This window comes from Phalaenopsis equestris, unplaced genomic scaffold (genome assembly GCF_001263595.1).
Source record: "Phalaenopsis equestris unplaced genomic scaffold, ASM126359v1 Scaffold000540, whole genome shotgun sequence".
Taxonomy (NCBI): Eukaryota; Viridiplantae; Streptophyta; class Magnoliopsida; order Asparagales; family Orchidaceae; genus Phalaenopsis; species Phalaenopsis equestris.
The window spans coordinates 871,252-892,634 of NW_018164980.1; the positions used below are offsets into that span (position 1 = coordinate 871,252).

The 21,383-nt window shown below is 32.6% G+C and overlaps 1 protein-coding gene across 6 annotated transcripts; it reads right to left on the reverse strand.

Moving 5' to 3' along the window:
• Positions 1-5,728: 5,728 nt before the first annotated feature.
• On the reverse strand, positions 5,729-20,935 carry LOC110028918 (UBP1-associated protein 2B-like). 6 transcript variants are annotated; one of them, XM_020730978.1, is made up of 2 exons: positions 19,521-20,935; positions 5,729-5,744 (listed from the first exon to the last, which is right to left on the reverse strand). In XM_020730978.1, coding segments are annotated over exons 1-2 (1,314 nt in total). In that variant the 5' UTR covers positions 20,834-20,935; the 3' UTR covers positions 5,729-5,743. The 6 variants fall into 6 exon arrangements, with proteins under 6 accessions (XP_020586637.1, XP_020586635.1, XP_020586633.1 ...); XM_020730976.1 differs by lacking the exon at positions 5,729-5,744 and adding an exon at positions 7,816-8,168; XM_020730974.1 differs by lacking the exon at positions 5,729-5,744 and adding an exon at positions 7,816-8,168 and having other exon boundaries at positions 19,516-20,935.
• Positions 20,936-21,383: the final 448 nt, after the last annotated feature.

Sequence of the window (21,383 nt, forward strand, 5' to 3'; positions counted from 1 at the left end):
AAAATTAATGTCCATCGAAAGAACAAATCCTTGTGAAAAACTGCTCATTTCTTAGATAAATGGGCAAAAATAGACCACTTTTGCCCGCTTATAATGCCTAGAGTACTAGAAACAATAATGAAGAGGATATCATAGATGGTTTCCATACTCTTTACTAAAGAAGAATGTGGAGAGAAGAGCAAACGTAAACTGAGCAATAAAGGAAAAGCAATTTCATGTTTAGCGAGAATTAAGATCAGTCTGCCCTACAGAAAAAGAAAAACCCTTAATGGTCTAACGGAATGGCATTAATAACGATGGGGTAAACTTCAAATATCATTATTCTTGGCCCCACATCATTCTCCGAATTAGAACAAACTCACTAAAATTTGATTAAACTTCAAGAACATGCCTACAACAACATGATCTTATTAAAAGAAATGACGATTCAGAGCACTGTGCAGTGAATCTCGGTGAAAGTTGTCAACATACATTAACATCTTCCAGATCCGCCCAAAATGAACATTAATGTTTGTGGTGAAATAAGGTCCGACACGGTCGCAAAAGGAATTTAAAGGCTTGCAACCATATGAAGTGCACAATAAAATAACGGGGCATTACATGCATACCACTTAATTCCTATGTGTTTACATGTTTAATCTTTCGCATTGCATCACATAAAAAGTATCACTTTATTAACTTTTAAAAAGTGCAGTGAAACATACCTTTTCATGAATTGGAAAGGTCGTGTGTGTGTGTGTAAAAATTGAAGTGTTGGTGATATTTAAATACATAAGAATTGGTTGGTATGTATGTAAACCTTCCTAACATATGTATGTAAACCTTCCTTCATAAATTATTAAAAAAAAAAAAAAATCGCATGCGAAGTTACCTGATCTACAAAGCTTAGAAGGGCACTTCCAAATCCCACTACATTTCTCATCCCATTTGTGTCGATATAAATTGACACATCTGAAGTATCTTTTTCAGCTTACAGGGATGTTTGTTGCAGGCTGCAGACAAATATTAGTTTTTCCTCTGTTAAAGTATCTACTAGCCTGAAAAGAACTTGTGCTTAAATTTAAAATAACTCATCATATATCTCTCAGCATAGATCACAAATTTTTAGCAGTTAAAATTTAAAATGGTCAAGAGACAAATTTGAAGTATTTTTTATATTTACAGAAACTTTTGACTACAATTTTTTTACATTCAAGATTTAACATGAATGATAAAAAGAATTTTTGAGAGAAAAAAAAGCACTCTATCCTATAATATGCGAGCATAAATTCTTGCATATATACCCACCCATATTACACTAATAACTTTTTTTAACAATATTCATATTAAAAAAAAACATCTAAACCTATAGTTACACTGATAGACGTTCAAAATGATATACAAAGAATAAATTCACCATCTTAAACAATACACAGCAAGACCACATGGAAAATGAGAACCAACAAAATGCAGAGCCCATAAAATTGAGAAAAAGCTAATGATGATTATTGTTACATTTAAATGTTGTATATTTGTGAAAAAGCATACTGACACTAAAAAAACAAAAAAATTAAACAAAATTTGTGGAGACATAAATAAAATTCTTATATAATACGAAAGTGATTGTTTAAAAAATTACATAAATAAACTTGAGAATTCAATAAAGTAAATAAAATAAAACATCAGAGTGAAGAAAAAGTAGGTTTGAAATAAAGGAATTATAGTGTTTGATAATTTGCAAGTAAATCAAGCATCACAGAAAACAAAATTTGAAATAAAGAAATTATAGTATTTGATAATTTGCAAGTAAATTTTTTTCTTTGTTATGGAGGTAATTCGAAAATCTCCAAAAGAAAATGGCATATCCTAAAATTCTATACAACATAAAAGACATTTTGCTAAAAATTTGAAGTCTAGAATTTAAATAAATAAAATATCAAATAGAATCAGCAATCATCTTCATGTATCAATTCATAAATACCCCTAAAAACAATTAGAATCCTTTGGCAATTATTTCAGAAAAGAAAGGTATTCATTAGAAAGAGCTGCTAGCAACGTCACTAATATAAAAAATGACTAATTGTATTATAAAAATGAAGGGCTTACTTTTCTAAAGCTTTGGGGAAAAGAATACTGCAATTATCTAACCCTTTAAAATATTAATACAGAATTCCATATATAATTTCTGATGATTTTTTTTTTCAACATAACATCACTAATTTTAGAATTCTAAGGCAGTCTAGCCTTTCATTGAGAGAGAAGAAGAAAATCTGATTCACCATTAAACAACAACAACGATAACAAGTTTTTATCCCACTAAATGGGGTTGGCTAAATGGATCATTTTTCTCCACTGTAACCTATTAAGTAGCCAAGTCCTTTTAGGTCTACCAATACATTTCCTGACAGGAGTCAAATCTAAAACATTTACTCTCCTGAGTCATCAGAGTCGACCTTTAATGTGAACAAACCATCAAGGCGACGGTCTCTAATCTTGTCTATCATTGGAGCTGCCCCAACCCTTTCACGGATATATTCGTTCCGCAGTTTGTCTCTAAGTGTAAAGTCACTCATCCAGTTGAGCATTCTTATCTCCGCAACACTTGACTTAATTTTATGCTTCTCTTTTACAGCCCAACATTCAATTTGTTTCACCATTCAATCAATAAAAAAGATTAGCCATGTAATAGCATTCACCGAAAAATTCATATTACATATGATATGTAGATGATGATGAAGAAGATAATCCAAGTGTAGTGGGGGGATCATTTAGAATTGGAGATCCCAAATCTACTTGAGCGGATTCATGGACTACATTTCCAGGCACGTACAATCCCACAATGAGTTCAGAAAGAGCATTGTAGTTTATTTCCCACAATGAACATCGCGGAAAATGTGCATTTCAGCATAAATTACAGGAACAAGCCCTATGTGCACCAGATCATTACAAATGAAGCGAACAATTGGTGATGATGTTTAAGGTTGTGTAGGTTAGGCTCACCCCAATCCGTTCTAATACAAATCAAATGGCATCCAATGTGGAAAATAAGGTGCCTTGCTCTGCCCGGCATCATATGAAATTGTAATATGCTTGGGAATGTTGATGGCAAACATTTAGAAGTCAGTTGTCCAAGATATTCAACTAGCTAGACCCGCTACAACATTTGTATCATCCTCTATGGCATCATGTCGATGTCATCTGCAATGTCCATATCCCACTGAACAGTGTTGCATAACTGCTCCATCCTATTTATATCACGCTTAATAAAATTGTCCCCATCTCCTAAAGGAAGGTTGGAATGTCTACATGAGTGCAAAATCCTGATCCTCGTATCCCAGTCATGTTATGTTGGACAACCAATTTGTGTTTGTTCTCCCATAATTTTATCTATGTGCGATGATAGTCAACCCGAATCATATTTGCCTTCCACCTACAATCCAATCTTCTAAAACCAGCCTCCATTGACTTCATGTAAACCCAATGTATTTGCAAAAATTTTCTCATCCCACAAAGGTGCTGCATAACTTGATAGCAACTAATGCGCAGTAAGCAAGATTACCAAAAGCACAAAAGTAACACTTATCTATAAATTTTATTTTAACTTGAGAAAATGTTTTACCTTTGCTCATATTGAATAATTGGAGAAGCTAACAAGAATATATGGAATTTAATCTCTTCACAAAAAGGTTACAGTATATTCGAGGACCTTAAATCTATGAAAAATTCCAACTCAATTTTCAAATAAGCTTGTATCAAATAACAATAGTACTAACAAAAAAACTAACCGGGCACAAAAAAACTTCAAAATATGTTATTAAAAATAGCCAAGTAACCTCCATGCTTCCATTACAACTTAGAGCTTCTTAAAAAAAAGACCATATAATCATGCACAATTTAAAATAGAAAATCTTTCCACTATCAAAACTAGCTCAATTAGATTTTGAGAAAAATGAAGAGAAGTTCAAGAGAAAGGAGAGAAAAATAAATGCATCATAGAGATTATATATTGGAAAAAAAAATTACAAAATAATCAAACTGCTCCAACTCCTATCATACTTGAAAATTACCTTGTTTTCCCTCTTAAGGTGCGGATAGGCTGCCTCATTTTTTTAAAAAATTGTAAGAGGTGATATTATATATTTAAACAAATTCATTTCAAAAACTTGTGCCCAAAAACTCATGAGATAAAATCACCTATTTCTTTCAAATCCATTCAAGAAGTGATCAATCTTGACAAAATATTTTTTGCCGATGCACGTCTCATCTAATTACGAGATGCCACTTATGACATCAGTCTACAATGAGGCATCTTGGATCAGCATTATATGACTCATTAGCAATGGTGAATGCCACCTCCAAACAAATGAGGCCTCCAGGCTACCCTAGATCAAAAAGAATGAGGTAGGGTTAAACAATCAAATTTCAATCACAACTTCCTTGGTCAACAGAGTCATTGAATACACATAAAAGGTAAATCAAATGAAAATCAAAATAAGTCTACAAAAATTCATAAATAGGGCTGAAATTCAATTTATTTGTATGGTTTCCTCTAGGATTTTGACAGATGAAAAAATTTTCTCCCTATTCGCCAGCATTGGTTGCTTGTCGCTGATAAATGCTCATCTCCTAGCATTCTCTTAAGGTTAAAAGCACCTTTCAATTCAGCATGCTAACCATAAACATGCCACTGCCTAATCAATCTCTATCCACGAATGGCTTAGTAAATTCATTAATGACAAGCTCAACTGACAACAATCACAATTGTTGGATGTATTGTTTGTTGCATTCATTGAAAGTGTGTTGATCATTATAATCAACCAATCACAAGGTGCCGCCAAGATGACCGCAGAAAGGGCATCACAATATACAATAATAATGCCCATAGATGATGACATTCCAGTTATCATTGCCCAAACACCTTAATGTCTTCTTGCCCGGCTCGCATTTGATATGCGGGTTGGTAGCACAAGTAACATTGTATCACATAAATAGTGATTGCCCATGTAACATGTACTTAAGTCCCTAAAACCACTTTGAAACAATCAAGCTTGTTACAAATTTTAAAATTTATGACTTAATTCAATTGGACAAATCCCTATACATTTTCTCCTTCAGAATTTTTCACCTATAAATTCACTTCTATTGTGCCGTTCATTTCAAAGGTCAAACAAAATGTAGAACTTTCACTTGCATGGTTCATAAAAATATCATTCAATATGCAACTGTTGGAGCTGACAATGAAAAAGATTCCCAAATCCATTGACCAGCAACCACAATGGAAAAAAAATTTCAGATGTATAGACATTAACACACTCTGTCGAGACGTTCCAGATAAATGTCGTAATTTTTCATGCTATCGCTTTATAAGACTTCACTCACTACAAATTGAAAACAAATGAAACAGAATATGATTATTCATGAAGATTCTCAATTTATATCTCATCAGGCCAAAAAAACCAGCAACATAAATTAAAGCAAGGAGCTAGACATTAAAAACATATACATTACAATCTTGTAACTAAATTTGAGAAATGAAATAAATTCGGTAAAAAAAAACAAGAGAATTCCTCCAAGAAGTTGCGACACTTCAATATGAAGCAAATCAAGTTTTGGTTTGCAGGAGGGATCATCATTAAAGCCAACACTAAATGTTCACCAACTTTCTAAGCATGGTTATAGTTAGTTGAAATCCTCCCAGCAAAAAACAAACTCGTCAAACTGTGTGCTATCCATTAACATGCATCTCTAGGGAACAGACTCAACATCTGTCAAAATTCACAAAATTAACAACTTGATTTAGCAAAATGGTTTTCAACCAACATTTAGCAAAATCAAAGATCAAGTTGTCAATACATCATAGACCTTCCAAAATTACTTTTAATTATTAGTAAACCTCAAAAGCAACAACTTAAACACGTAAGATCAGGGTATCACCAAAAATTCGTCAAAATTTAAACTATAAAGTAAATCCACTGATTTCACAAGTACCGTATCTTGGAAAAGTCTATTTCTCAAAAAGAAAAGTCTATTTCTCAAAAAGAAAAGTCTATTTCTCAAAAAGAGAAGAATTTGACAGTTAAAAACTCAGAGTCCTAGTCAAGGACCTCCCTTTCTAAATGCAACTTTTTCAAAGTCGACATTATAATATACAAAACCTTACATTGTCCTTCAGGAACAACTCTTCAAAGAGGTTGATCAAACAAAAGATACAAGAAATATACTTCTTCACGCAAAGTTGGCTTATAGGAGATTGTAAGAAGCCACATAAAATGTAATTCAAGAACTTTTAAGCAAAATATTGAGAAAGATTTTTAGGAAACAGACAAATACTTGAACATTTTTTAGGTGCTGATGTGCTTGGTAGGCATCTATATAGTGCAGTGTCAAAAGAAAACTTGAAGAATACAACTTAATGGTGAGTTCCACATGGAATTCCACCATTTTATAGCAAACAGCAGTGGCTTCTATCACAAAACTAACAATGCAATGGTTTACACAAGTTTCCAGCATAGATACTGGCAACAACAAGTATTTCATCCATTTTATCTAATGGTGATACTTGCGTTGAAAAACAATTTCAATGAATCCTTCAAAATAATGTTATCCAGCAACTACTTGCAGTAAAAATTTATATCCTATAATGGTCGCAATGACCTTTTAGACTCTGAAATAGTTTCTGAAGCTTTCAATATCTCCTAAGAAAAATTTAATGACAGCTAGCAAAACAACCAATCCAAACTGTTTTTTTCCAAGTTCTGCCAGCAGAATGACAAGCAACATAAGATCAATATTCAATCCCTCGACAATACTAAATCATGCCAACATTTCAAAAATGATTCCAAACAGTTAGTAATAAACACTCAAATTTTTTTTTCAGTTTTGTCACTAATTTTAACGCGGAACATAAACAGAACCTAAATAACAAAATTCTACCAATCTAGATGATGTAAAATATGAAAAAAATTTCAGATAAAATAATAGCACTCCTACAAAAAATTTCATGGAGATCAAATATGCTCCAAAAAGAGTATCCAAAAATTTCAATAAATAAAGAAGAGAACACCCCCACAAATTTGGAAAACTATCAGATTTAATCAAAAATTATACCTGCCAAGACTTTATTGTTGTTTTTGTATGCAACGCCTTTTGGTAAAAAATGAAGCAAAAGTACTTCTAACTAGTTATTAAGATAGATCAGTTGATCAACATATGAGTACAAGTAAATCACATATTGCTGGTGAATTGCTTTTTCAATTTATTTAAGGCGTCATAGTGATTGTTAGATATACCCAGAGTGCGCCATGAAAAGAAAGTTTCAAGATGGCAACCTTTATGGTGAGTTCTACCAGGCTTTCAGCCGTATAACAACGACCCCCATGATTTCTGACTCATGAAAATAATGCATTTTTTATCGAAGTTTCCAATCTAGAACGTGGCAACAAGCATTTTGTGCAACCTATTAATCGATAAAAGTTTTATTTAAAATCAAGTACAGGAAAAGAATTTTTTCTAAACCCAAAAAAGTTTCTGGACAACAAGCATCTCTCTAGAAAACCACTTCAAAATCTGGCAACATCTGACCAAACAACCAATTCACTGTTTTTTCGAAGTTTGCCAACAGAATCACAAGCAAAATAAGATCGAGATTGAAATGAAAAGACTAATCTTTTCAGTATCTCAAGGATGGGTCCAATCAGTTGGAAAGAAGCCCGCAAAACTTCAAACAACCTGGCGTCAAAGTTTACCGTCAAACCTGAATGCACAAAATTCTAGCATAGACAAAAAACATGAACAATTTTTACAAGGAAAACAAAAATATTTCTCTATCAAAAAATATCATGGAAAGTAGATGTATTCATCAAAGAGGGTGCATGTGAAATTTCAATGGAAATATATGACGAGGCGCTCTCATAAATTTGGAAAACCCTCAAATCTCTTCTAAGGACACAACCACAAGGACTTTTCTTTAAGATCTTTACCAGCAAATCCAAAAATGATCGTCTGCTTAAGCTGCAACCCAATTAAAGCTGTTGTTTGTGGCAGTCCTACTTACAAAATTACCACACAGTCAAAAATCACCCCACTTGCTATATATGTTGTTTTTGTGTTGTACTTGGCCAAAATAGTGACACCGAATAAGTTAGCTTGAAGAATTACGTGTTGTTTGAGTCTAGTGGCAAGAATCACATCTGCAATCAGGAACAATTAGGCTGTATCAAGAGAACTACATAGAAAAAGAAAGCAAATTGCAAAGAAAAAATACTACTAGGTTTTTCAAAGCAGGGACGAGAGATAAAATCTGCTAACCAAATTTATTCAAAAAAGTAAGAAAGAAACTGAACATAAAGGTGTTTACAAAAAAGTAGGAAAGAAATTGAACATAGCGGTTATTACAAAAACCAATTTTTTTGATAAAAGCAGCCAGAGTTATGGGCCTTCAGCTCTGAATCAAGCACCAGCACCCAAAAGCCAAAACCTAAGTTTTCTAAAACATTACTTTTTTCAACCACTTTTTATCTGTTGCCTTCCCTTCAGAACAAAAATTGCAATCTTTCCAGTAAAGTTTGTCTAATTTCGAGATGAAAAAGAAAAGTTGATTTTAAAACTGATCAAATAAAAAATTAAAAGATAAATAAGAATTCAATAACTAGAGCCTTAGGAGATGTATTGGTTGATGTCCCTTGAGTAATTGACATGGATGAGGTTTTGACTCAAATCATAAATCAATTTTAATCTAAAGAGCAAGCTGGTGAATATATCTGGACCACAAAGGTATTTTTGAACTCGCTGGAATAAAATCATCGACATACAAAAACAAGATGTAAAATATATATATATATATAACAACTAAAATGAACATGATAAATAAGCATTAGCTTGCAAGGTATTATCCCATCTCACAAAGTGTGAGCTGAGCTTCAATACACAATAATATAGACTAGATTTTAAAAAGAAAAAAAAAATTGATGTAAAGTATGCCAAATTTAGCTAAATTTAACTACGTCTGTTCCTAAATAAGATTAGGATGTAACATCACGTCAAATCCACAGATGCTCAAACAGTTTGGTAAGGGCAAAACAACCCTGAACAGACTATCTTAGTTAAAGCTCTATTTGGGAGTAAAATTTATGTGGTGGAAAGCTAAATTTATGTGGTGGAAAGCTTTTTTTTTTTTTTTCAACCTAACATGTTAATGTGTGGTGGCTTTTAAAAAGCTACTATCTTATTTTTTTGAAAAAATATATATATATTTACAATTCCTGCTACAACTTTCTAAGTTGTTTTTTTCATCACAACTTTACAATCATAATTTTAAAAATTTGCAGCCATCCCAAACATACCCTAATTATTTGTGCTAGCAAAGAAAAATACGTTGTTTTTGTAACCCTTTGTTGACCATGCATCATTTAATGTGTAGATGGATTTCAAATTTCTTCATGTCATTATCATTCACCAAGCCGTAAAGCCAGCTCTAGAAAAGTTTATGCACAAAAATTAATGAGATATTACCATTTGTTTCTTTTGGATCCACTCAAGAGGCCACAAACTCTCTCAAAATTGCTAACACCAAATTATCTCCCAAAACTTCGGGTCTGTTTGGGGCGGCAGTGCGGTTGCGATAAGGCGCTGCACCGCAGTTTTTTCGGTTTGAGCAAACTACGTTTTGACAACTTTTTTCAAAAAGCTACAACTGAAATTTATGTTTGCCCACCGGTCCTGGCTAGATGCAGTGGCAGCTTTCTAACTGCGGTCTGAATTTTTCAAAAAAAAAATTGTAATAGCAACCATAACTTCTTGAACATCAAATTATTTTTCAACAGCTAAAGTTGTTTTTTTATAAGATGTAGCTGCCCCAAACAGACCCTTAAACTAAGTACCACTAATGTGCTCATGGCATCGCCAATACTCAATATCTTCAAATCAACCATCCAATAATGACCTGTGGTTATTGATACCTCTAAGCCTTCATTGATCTCCAAGGCTAACACAGGTCACTATGGGCCCACGGGTTCATGTAAGGGGTAAGGCAATATGCTATAAATTTTAATCTACATCATATAAAATGAAAAAAATAAAAATAAAAAGACTTAACCCTTAAAAATCTCTAAATAAAACTCGATTTGAGTTCAGTTTTGGACTTCTTCGCCTTCAATGATGTGTCGTATCTAGCAATGGATAAAAAATTTTCACATTTTGCATTCAATGAACTTATCAGTTGCACTCAATGCTGATAACAAACATTAATTATGCCTCCCATTATCCTCCATTGTTGACAGATGTCCCACACATTGCATTTGCTAAGAGATGTGTCCCTCATTTAAGACAACAATCATGTCCCGTAACCTTCCATTTCAACCACCCATTGTTTCAATCATTAAAGATGACTGTGTCACTGTTTTGCAGCCAACCAAAAACATGTCATTTGAGACCACAACAAACAGCATGGTACCTTGCATATTGTGTGGAGGACTTAGAGTTTGTGAGTAAAGACAACCATAAAACACACCTACTCAAACAACTTACAAAAATCTCCTCTATAACACAAAAACATAAAATATTAATTTAAAGCACAATCTATTAAAAATAATAATAAACTCAGAACAAAATAGACATGACAAAAACCAGAAAATAAACTGCATCCAAATGAAAGTTGCACGAGAAAATAATCATAAAAGTTAAGTATCATTTTAACACATAATACTAAAAGGAAAAGAAATATAATCAAAATATGAAAGTTCAAAATATAAAGATAAAAGTCAAATAACATCATAGAAATAAGAAAGGGAAGTACAATAAGTAACTGAAGAAATTTAGAATTTTTGGAAATCCCTCCAAGTTCACAACATTATTCTTACAAAATATAAGTCTTAACATTTAATACTTCAAACTTCCCCAATAATAGAAAAAATATAACTTTTATCAGCATTGGAGAGATATCCTTCAAGATTGTGCAAAAATCTTCTTCATGTATTGCATCAATGCATCTGCAAACAAGTATCTCAACCATATCAATAGACTAAATAAAGCATTCATTGATATTCAAGCAAAGGAAAATATAAATGTAATATTCAATTTTTCAAATTGTTAACAAAAGGTAAATCTGAAAGAAAAAACATAAAGTGACTTGCACATAAGTAAAAGCATGCGAGCAAAGCAGTAAAACTTATGACTTATGACCAAAAAATTAATGGTGCAAGTCAAACTAAAATCAAAATTAAATTTAATACAAACAACTGCAACTTCAAAAAGTAAAAAAACAATTAACATTAAGTAGATAGCCAAAAAACCATGGCACAAGATCAAACTTCAATAGCTAAAAGAAAAAAATATAGTGAGAATGATATGATTAAGTTTTCCGATGTTAATTACATAATGTATGGGTATATTGGCAAGAATAAAAATTGTTCAATATAACTGATGATCAGAATGAATAATCACAGCTTTTTGGGTATGCTTCATTGTTCCTTCTCAATTAGCAAAAGATCAAACCCAAGGAAACAATAAAATGCAAGTGATAAGTTTTCCAAGTTCAATTACGTAACGCATCAGTCTACATGAAAAAAAAAAACTGCTCAACATAAGTGATTAGAATTATCTCATCTTTCCCATCTCGATCAATATTGTTATCATGCCCATGAGGCATCAACTTTAGAATTTGCAAATCTATATTTTAAACAAGCCAAACTGTTCTTGGTCTAGCACACCATTCCTTCTATATCTTTGAATTTAATAAATCGCATGTCATTTGCAAACAATTTACACTAGCCTCATTTTGAAAATATGTTATTTGTACTCAAGACCAACATAAACATTGTGGAATTTTGATTTGCCATCCATATAAACTTATTATGATTAGTTGCACTCTTATCATTCCACTGCCACTGATGTTGATCACTGATACATCTACAACTTGAATATCTTCACAAAAGATCATTTAATCATATGCCTTTTCAGGGTTACTAAAACTGTATAGACATCTATCGTATGGTTCTTTATAACATGCCCATAGTTTTCTATGGTATTCCTGTTATCGCATCAATATAAAATAACCTCTTAAAATTTTCATAACTCTCAGTCAATAACTCTTTCATAATTTATTTAATGACTCACATTCTATTTCCTTATAATTACCACAATAACTACCACCATTACCTCCGAGATTGAAACAAACATGCCTGTTAATCATTTCGCACACCCTCAAAGAACCTTGCATTACTCCAAATCTCAATAGATATCTCATAACAAACAGCTACTCTGTTACATACATTCTATCTAGAGTTAAATGAATGAACCTTACAACTTTTATAAACCTTACAATAAAATTATATTCAATTGGCTCAATTAAGGAAATGTTCCTTTTTAAAACTTTAACTAAAATTTTCCCAAAATTCTATTTTCTTTACCACAAGGATCCTCATTCTTTAAACAATCAGTATCTTCACTCAAAGTACACAAACTTGATTTAAGTCTTTAAGCCTTAGCTATTTTACTAATCATATTTCTCTTCCACAACAAACCCACTACATAGATCATCATAAGTTTTAACTTCATCATTTATCCGCTTTTAAACCCTTTTAACCTTTTTATTTCTATCCCACACCCCAAAAAAAGTTTTCCTATCATTTCTTGAAGCCATATTTCTTTTAAAAAGCCAAACAAACATACAATAATTATTAAAAAATGAATTATTATTATCAAAACAAAGGTAAAAATGCTATTTCAGTTGTTTGGCCATATTTAGATCAATTTTGCTTTTGTTTGTTTTCAATTTTTGTTTTGCTTTTAATTTAACGAGAAATAAAACCTATTTTACTCAGCCCACACTTACTTACTTTAAGAAAAGAGCCCTCAATATATAACAATGATTGGATAAAATAGTCAGGTGCCCGTCAATTTTTCCCAAAAAAAAAAAAACTCTCAATCTTATTAGGCAACAAAGATGTTAAAAAAAGGTGGGGGGGATGAGCTGACATTTCTTATGCCGCTAGCATATGTTCAAAAAGCAAGAAAAAAGAAACGGAAACCAATCCAAACGAGACAAGGTGCTCAAAATATGCTATGTGAAGCTGAACACAGAGAAAAGTTGCCTGCATACAGAATCACACCTACCACTAATAAAACTGTGCATTAAACAATAAATAGTTCAAATTCCATCAAGCATCTACAGATTATAAGTAGTTAATCGGTTACCTCGTGTTATCAAATAGATTTTTTTGTACAAATATTTCCTTTTTATGGCAATATCTTCAAGAATCAAAAGGTATTACCTTGAATTTCAAATAACAGAACTTAATAAATACATATCTTATTGGTCTTGATAATTGAGCCAACATAGACAAATAAGTTTAAGATTGTATTTATCATCCAATCTTTGCCTCATGTACAACAGTAGATCTACTTTATTCTTCTCAAAAAAACCTAAAAGGTACGCGTCCTCAACAACTTCCTCCCATCAAACTAACATTTAATGACTAATGAAAGCAGCTTTTCCTCGCGTAATACCATCGCACCTAATGGAAAAAATTTAGGTGCCCACCCTACATAAGTTAATGTTTTACACCATGATGTTTGGAGCCCGATCTTAAAAACTGAATATCACCGTAAAATGAGGTTAGCAAACAAAGGATTGCAAACAACCATGACTAATGATAACCATATTTTCAGCAAATCCATAGTGTAAAGATATGTACATAGAACGTAATTAACTCAAAAAAAGAATGCAAAGTTTTTGCTCCAAGTAGTCAAATTTTACAACATCAACAGATGCCAGCAATTCTTTCAAAAAAATCAATAACCAAATGGAGAAACTGCAAGTTGATACAATCAAAACAGAACATATTAATTTGCAATACATGAATACCTTTCTAAAATCAAAATGAGATGAATTTAACTTCCAATATAATCAGATATACATTACTTGAAGCTATTTTTTTAATAATAGAAATCCATCTAACAAAATTTATTAATAAATGAATAGCTTTCTAAAATCAAAATGAGATGAATTTAACTTCTAATATAATCAGATACATTCCTTAAAGCTATTTTTTTAATCATGGAAATCCACTAAAATTATTTATTAACATATGGTAAGCAAATATAATTTTGTTGTGCATGGAGCCAGATAAAAACTTAGACTCACATCCTCGCAGAGTTAGAGAAATCTTTAATTTCATAGTTGCTGTCCCAGATATAGATGCATGATTTGTTTATCAACCAAGGAATATGCAACTTAAGCCAATGGTGTTTGTTATACAATTACATATAAGAAAATAGAACAATATAGAATATAGCATATTTAAAACTAACAAAAACATCCAAATAAATGGCTAGGAGAGCAATTATTAGCAATGAAAGAATTTAAAAGTGATTCTATGTGCAAGGAAATAACAATCCCCCATTCATAAGCCACGACATTGTAACTTGTTAGAAACTTAAGAGAGGAGCTTGGGAAATTATGAGTATCACAGAACGCATAAAAATGTAAAACCTCCACACCGAACTCATCAAATTAGGAGCTAGTTTAAAAAACCTCCACACCAAACTCATTTTGTCCATATCATCAAATAGACCAATACATCAAATGTAAAACCATCAATCTTTGCTTTTAGAAAATTAGAAAATAAAATTAGCACCATCAAAAAAATCAAATACGAAAGCATGTGAGGAAAGCAACTGTTTCTCAAAACTTATGACCATAAAAAGAATTTGTTGTAAATGGACGCATAAAAATGAAATTAAAGCTAATTAGAACAAACAAAGAATGCTTCAAAAAAGAAAACTGGTAATTAGGTTAAATAATTAACAAAAACCTGTAGCAAATAGTCAAACATCAATAAAATATATAAAATAATATATACAAATGATATGACTAAGATACAGAAAGTTCACTGCATATAGCATCAGTATATTGGGAAACGGAGTATGAGCATTGGCAAGTATAAAAGGTAAATAGCATCATCCCAACTTTTGGTGTTGGCTTCATTGCGCCTTTTTGGGCTTGTGTTGCATATTTAGTTAACTTTACATTTTGCAAGTATTTATATACAACGTTTTGCCAAGTTACTTTTCGCCTACCTTTTTTCCTATGGCTTTCCCATTTATTCATAAGCCAACCATATTATATCTTCTACTCTTATATGTGAGTATTTCAACAACAAAGTCTATTTTTTACAATTTATTTATAACAAGGCTACTCCCATCATCAATCTAAAATAATAATTTTCGACTCTACTTTTCCTAATTTCACCCATTCACATTAACATTTACGTCTCTAACACACTCAATTGTTACTGATATCTATGATGCGCAACACTATGATCCACATAGTTAATCTTATAGTCACTTAATAAAACATACCTTTAAGCTCCATCCTAAGTCAGATTTAGGGAGGAATAAGGAGGTATATCCCTCCCCCACTTAAATTTTTAATACATTTTTGTATACAATAAATATTTATTAACAGCCCATGTTATTTGATGTTCACAATGGTACACTTCAATTTATGGCACCTACAAGTAATAAATTAATTTATCTGCCTTAATTAAGAAAATTTGTATGCTCATTGATGCATCGATTGTGTTCTTCCATTGATGTTACTTGTGAGGCATCTCTCAATTAACTTCCCAACCTTCAATTAGATAGTTCACACCCTCCATTACATCCCCAATCCCATAATAATGAACATAAGATACTGAAACATGTCAACATCACCTTAACCTCCAAAATGATTTACTATTAATTATAAATTCAACACCCATGAAAATTACATATTATTTGATACACAAATAGCACGCTCCAGGGTACCTTGATTTCAATATTTTTCATGAGAAACTCCAAAAAATAATATATTAAGATTGATCCTTAATATAGCCTTATTGTAGTTGGTAATATTTTAATTACTCCATAACAACTTCTTATGTTGATCATGGCTCAATCATACAAAAATTTAATAACTTAGTACGCATGTTATACAAATTCTTATCTCTAAACACATCAAATAAATCCTCGTGGTATTTGATCATCCTTTCAAAGTAAACAAAAATATAGAAAGATTTATTGCAAATATACCCATAATTTTTCCACTAACTACTGCAATAGTATAATCACCTCCATATTTTTTCTTACTCATCGTCAATAACTCTCATATAGTTTGAATGAATAACATGAACTTTTAATGCCCATAAAATCACCAAAATGGTAATTGTCCTTTTTATCTCAAAAATTGGAACAAAACTGCTGCTCAAATCATTTGACATCTTACTCTAAGGTCCCACATACTCCAAATCTCAAAAGAAATATTGACAAGAAAAATAATTAATTTTTACTTATATTGTTTAAAGCTAAATAAACATCATTTTCAATATCTTGACAAGAATCTTCGACAACAACTTTTTCCCTTTCTAAAACAATTTTATAGTTTCGCAAAAGAAAATTTTCATTATCTAGAACATCCAATCATCAAGTAAATTGTACTACATTTACTCTTTATGCGCCTAATATAACTAGACATTCATATTGTCTTCATATTGCATGATCTATTTTACAAAACTTGCCCATATAGTTGCATCAAACCTATCATATAAATCATCACAATTTTTAACCTATACCATTCTTTCTTTCCGCATTTACCTCTTGTACCTTTACATCTATTATACTTCAATAAATGTGTTTCCAATCATTCTTTAAAGGACAAGCATATCTAATATAAATTATATAAAATGGGTTACAATCATTTAAGCAAATAAAAAAACCTAGTAAATTAACCTAATTTGGATTAGTTATGTTATTGCTTTTTTTCAAATTTGGTAAAATCAATCTTACTTGAGTCAACCTGAACAATTCATGCTTTTAGAAAAGAACCCTAACTTTATAAAACAGAGATATAATACCAGGAGCAACTTCAAATTTTAGAGAGAGGCTTCATTTTTTAAGAAAACAAAACACAAATAGTCACCCTGCCATATTTCTCATACCGCTAACATATGTTTTAAAAACAAGAAAATGTAATGGAAATAGATCAAAACAAGACAAGCAGTGGTGCTAAGAAGTCACTAGATGCTGAAAAATTTGCTGTTACCATTCCTATTTTTTACTGGTTTTGGGAGCAAGCAAGTAGAAAGGGAGGAGGAAAGTGGCTAGAGAAGGATCAAAGGGAATTAAAAATCTTGCAACAGCGTGCATCATAACAATGAATCTAATTTTGTTATTTCATGGAGGTGTAAATTATACTACTAACCTAAGTTTATAAGACGGTATGCCATATGTGGGGCCAAAAAGACTTGGGCATATTTATAAAAAATGATCTTAATTTGTTAGAATTAGATGAAAATATGATGCTCAATAGGACGCAATGGAGTAAAAGGATTCAGGTAGCCGACCCCACTTGATGGGATAAAAGGCTTGTTGTTGCTTTTTGTATAATATTTTTGTAAAGCTACCAGCCACACTCTAATACTTCCCCATAAACACCAAGATCGACGCAACTGAAGAAGGAGCATTACATAGCTTTCCCATAGTGGGTTGGTGACAACCCGCCAGAGGACAGCCGCATGAGACCCTCCAGTTCAACAAGAGTAAGTGGTTGCCTCCACCGAAGCATAAGAACAAAGTTTGAAGAGAGAACATAAAAATGTATGGAAAATAAGAAAAGAGAGAGTGCTGTTGTTGGAATTTATTTATTCACTCTAAAGATGTTGTAAAAAAAAAAAAGATTAGACAGCGGGAAGATCAGAAAGAACAGCAATTCTCACTCGTATACGTGTAAGGTTGTTTTCTTGTATTGAATTGGTCATATGATTAATTGAAATGCACTAGTACTGCTAAAACTTGGTCGATAGAAACAAAAAGAATGTTTAAGTTGGAACATTTTTTGCTGCTGGCCAGCAAAAATCATTCATTTCTTGCCTTCTTTTCTTTTGATCCACAAGGAATTGTGATACATAGGAAGATATAACAGCTAAGCATTATAAAGAAGTGAACAAGTTTTAATCTAGTATTTTAAAACAAGCAAAGAACCAGGCCCTTCACTCAATAACAAGTTTATCTTTCCTGATTAAACTAAAAACTCAACGCATTAATTTTTTTTTATGGAAATATATTAAAAATGATATCAAAATATACACCTCAAAAAGCAAAAATCGGAAATTCACAAGTAAATGATATTAAAGAAACATAAAAATTCTCAAATAAATTTGACAGTCAATAAGTGCCACCATTTCCATCTTGAATATCTCCAACGCCGCATGCACAAGCAAGAAATGAGGAGTTCATTGCCCTTGTAATGTAATCACTTCACTGATCATTTTCTGAAGATGACACCAAAATAAAAGCAGAACGCAATCTAAAACCATATCTTCCATAATTTTTTGATCTGTTCTTTCAACAACTTCCACCGACGTCACAATCATCAGTCTTATTCCGAGGAAACAGTCAGTTCAACACAAAATTTACAAGAAAGAAAAGATAAATGCTTGATTTGCTAAAATTTTATCATATAGTGAACAAACTTAAAATAATACCGCTATTATGCAACAATTTTCCAAGGCAAACTTAAAATATCCAATAAAACATTACAAAAGGTCTATGGTTCATTGATTCCAGTATATTTCACAAAATATGACAATAAGCACGATCTCGATTTTTTGCACTAAATACCGGTTCATGTGCAATGTTCAAAAATCACAAATGACAAAACAAACACCACCAATCCCTTTAGAGAGAGGGAACCCTGTCATGAGGCTAAATGTATTTCAACATTATTGCGAAATTTAGGACTTATTTGAGATGGTCTATGCCATATGTTTTCATATTTTGTTTTTAAAAACATGTTTTTTTAACACATTTTTAAGTGATTTTATTTTTATTTTGGAAGACAAATCAACTTATTTTTGAAAACGCTCAAAACAACAATCAGATGTTTCAAGTGTTTAAAAACAATAGCCACACCAAACATATATTATTTCAAATAAAAAAAAAACTAAACAAAATGAAAAATAAAAGTGATACCAAATGGCCCCTTATTAAGTTTGAAGTTCTTACCCGACTATCTTGATAAAAGCAAACTGAATAGAATAGATAATCTCAATCATAAAGTATGATCAAACAGAAAATAGATTATTTTCACTGCTGGGATGAAATAAAACTTCTGGCTTTCTTCATGCCAGTGTAGTAACTAAGGAATATGTAGAGACTATGACCTAGAGGTAGTTTTCAACTATAAAACAAATAAAAGAAGATCTTATAAGAAGTGTAGGCAGAATCATTGCATTGGATTTCAAAGTATAGTGCACACCGAAATGCATGTTCATGGAGTTATTAAAAAACAAACTCGACATTAAAAATAAAGGTAAAACAAATTAGAATTATGTATCATACGTTAAACTAATCTATCAAGTCAGGAAAAAACATTACACCTAAAATTATAACATCCAATTTGTATCATCAAAAGAAATGTAAAAATACAAACGATGAACAAGTTGGAAATTGTCAGTCAAAGCATGAGAATCATCAAATTCATAAATATTTAAAATCAGTTACCATACTACGGAAGTAAACTCCTATAAAAGCCAGTTGCTGGAGTCAAAGATGGAGATTGTCCTAATTGAGATCCTCCATAAGATGAAGCAGCACTTTCTTGTGTTCTATAGGTCCCGAATGCATTAGAAACTCCCAACCCAAGTCCAACACCGCCATGAACAAGTCCCCCATAACCCTGAGCCCCATAACCCTGAGCCCCATAACCCTGCACCCCATAGCCCTGTCCTTGAGGTGTAACCAAATTACCAGTGGGATTAAATGCAGCCAACGCAGCAGGATTCAATGCAGCAAGGGAATTCGGATTCAGAGTTGCATTTGTGAAAAGTGGGTTTTGAACGAACAACATGCTGTAAGCTGGATTCTGGCCGAGCATAGCAACGTTCTGTGCTGCCGCCACCCCATTTAGGGCTGGCTGTTGATTTATAACCGGCAGGCTCTGAGGTGCTGGGGGAGTAAAAGGAAATTTTTCCTTCTGAGAACGATCCAGGGCTACCTTACAATTCAGCCGATGCCCCTCAAACATCTTGAACGGCTCCTGCAGAGCCCTGTTTGCTCCATCCTGCGTCTTGTAAACGAAAATAGCAAAACCTCTACACTTCCCAGTGATCGCATCGAAACCAGTAGGGCCGCTCTCTATTTCTCCAAAAGTAGCAAAGAAATCTTTGAGCTTGTCTGGGGACACGTCAGTAGGGACGTTACTCACGTAAATCCTTCTCTGGCCGAAATCTTTCGAGCTGCTTGCACGTGCAACGTAGCTAATTGAGGCAAGGTGACAAGAGGTCATGCGAGTCCCAATCTTCTTCTCGGGCTCTTTAAGCGCCTTCACAGCGCTACTGCGATTGGAGAAGACCACGAAGCCATACCCCTTGTTGCGACCGGAAACCTTGTCAACGACGATTTTGGAGTCAACGATGGAGCCGTAAGGGCGGAAAGCATTGAGAAGAGTTTCCGTTGTAACATCCCAGCCTATGCTGCGTACGAATATCTTGCGGTGGGCAATGTCATTGTCGGCTACCGAGCGAATGTGGGAGAGAAGGCCGGGGTCGTCGGCGGCGGCGTCGGTCAAGAACGTGATCAGTTGGTCCTTGGAGTACGGTTCAAGGAGGCGCTTGAGATCCTCGGTAGAGGGCTGGTCTTCTTCGTCTGTGCCGTGATCACTTTCGAAGAGAATGGGGTCATTTTTTTTTACTGGTTTGGATCGTTTCCGCGGCTGCCGCCTCCTCTTTTGAGGTTTCGCTTGAACGTTGTCTATATTCTGGGAGTTATTGCTAGGGTTGCTTTTCGGTCCCTTCTTCGATTTCACAGCCTGCTTACCCATGACTATGGTTAGGGTTTGCGAAAGCGGAAGAAGAAAGGAAAGGGTGAAATCTCACGAGGATTTTCAAAGGAAAGTTTTATCCAGTTATACTTCTGACCAATTTTAAATTTTCCTTTTTATTGTGGGTTTCAAGCTTAACGAAAATTCAATTGAAAGGCAAATTAAAGTATAACTTTATTTAAATATGAAAAAAATAATATAATTTTAAAAAATAATTATTAAATATAAAATAAATATGTGTTAGCATCATATTTTAAAAATTAATAACAACTAATTTAAACAACTTAAATATGAAATATAAAAATCACATTATAATAATTTAAAAAAAAAAGCTAGGGGCATTTATATGCATATCACCCATGTCTTATGTATGATATATTTATAAAATTTAAAGTTTAGACGTTAGATATGTAAACAAATAACAATTGATATAAATTTATGTACCAACATCAACATTTATCTTTATATATATATATATATATATATATGCAAAGGCGGCTATTAAGCCAACCCGAACCGGACCACCAGCTAGTTTACGATCGAACCTGTT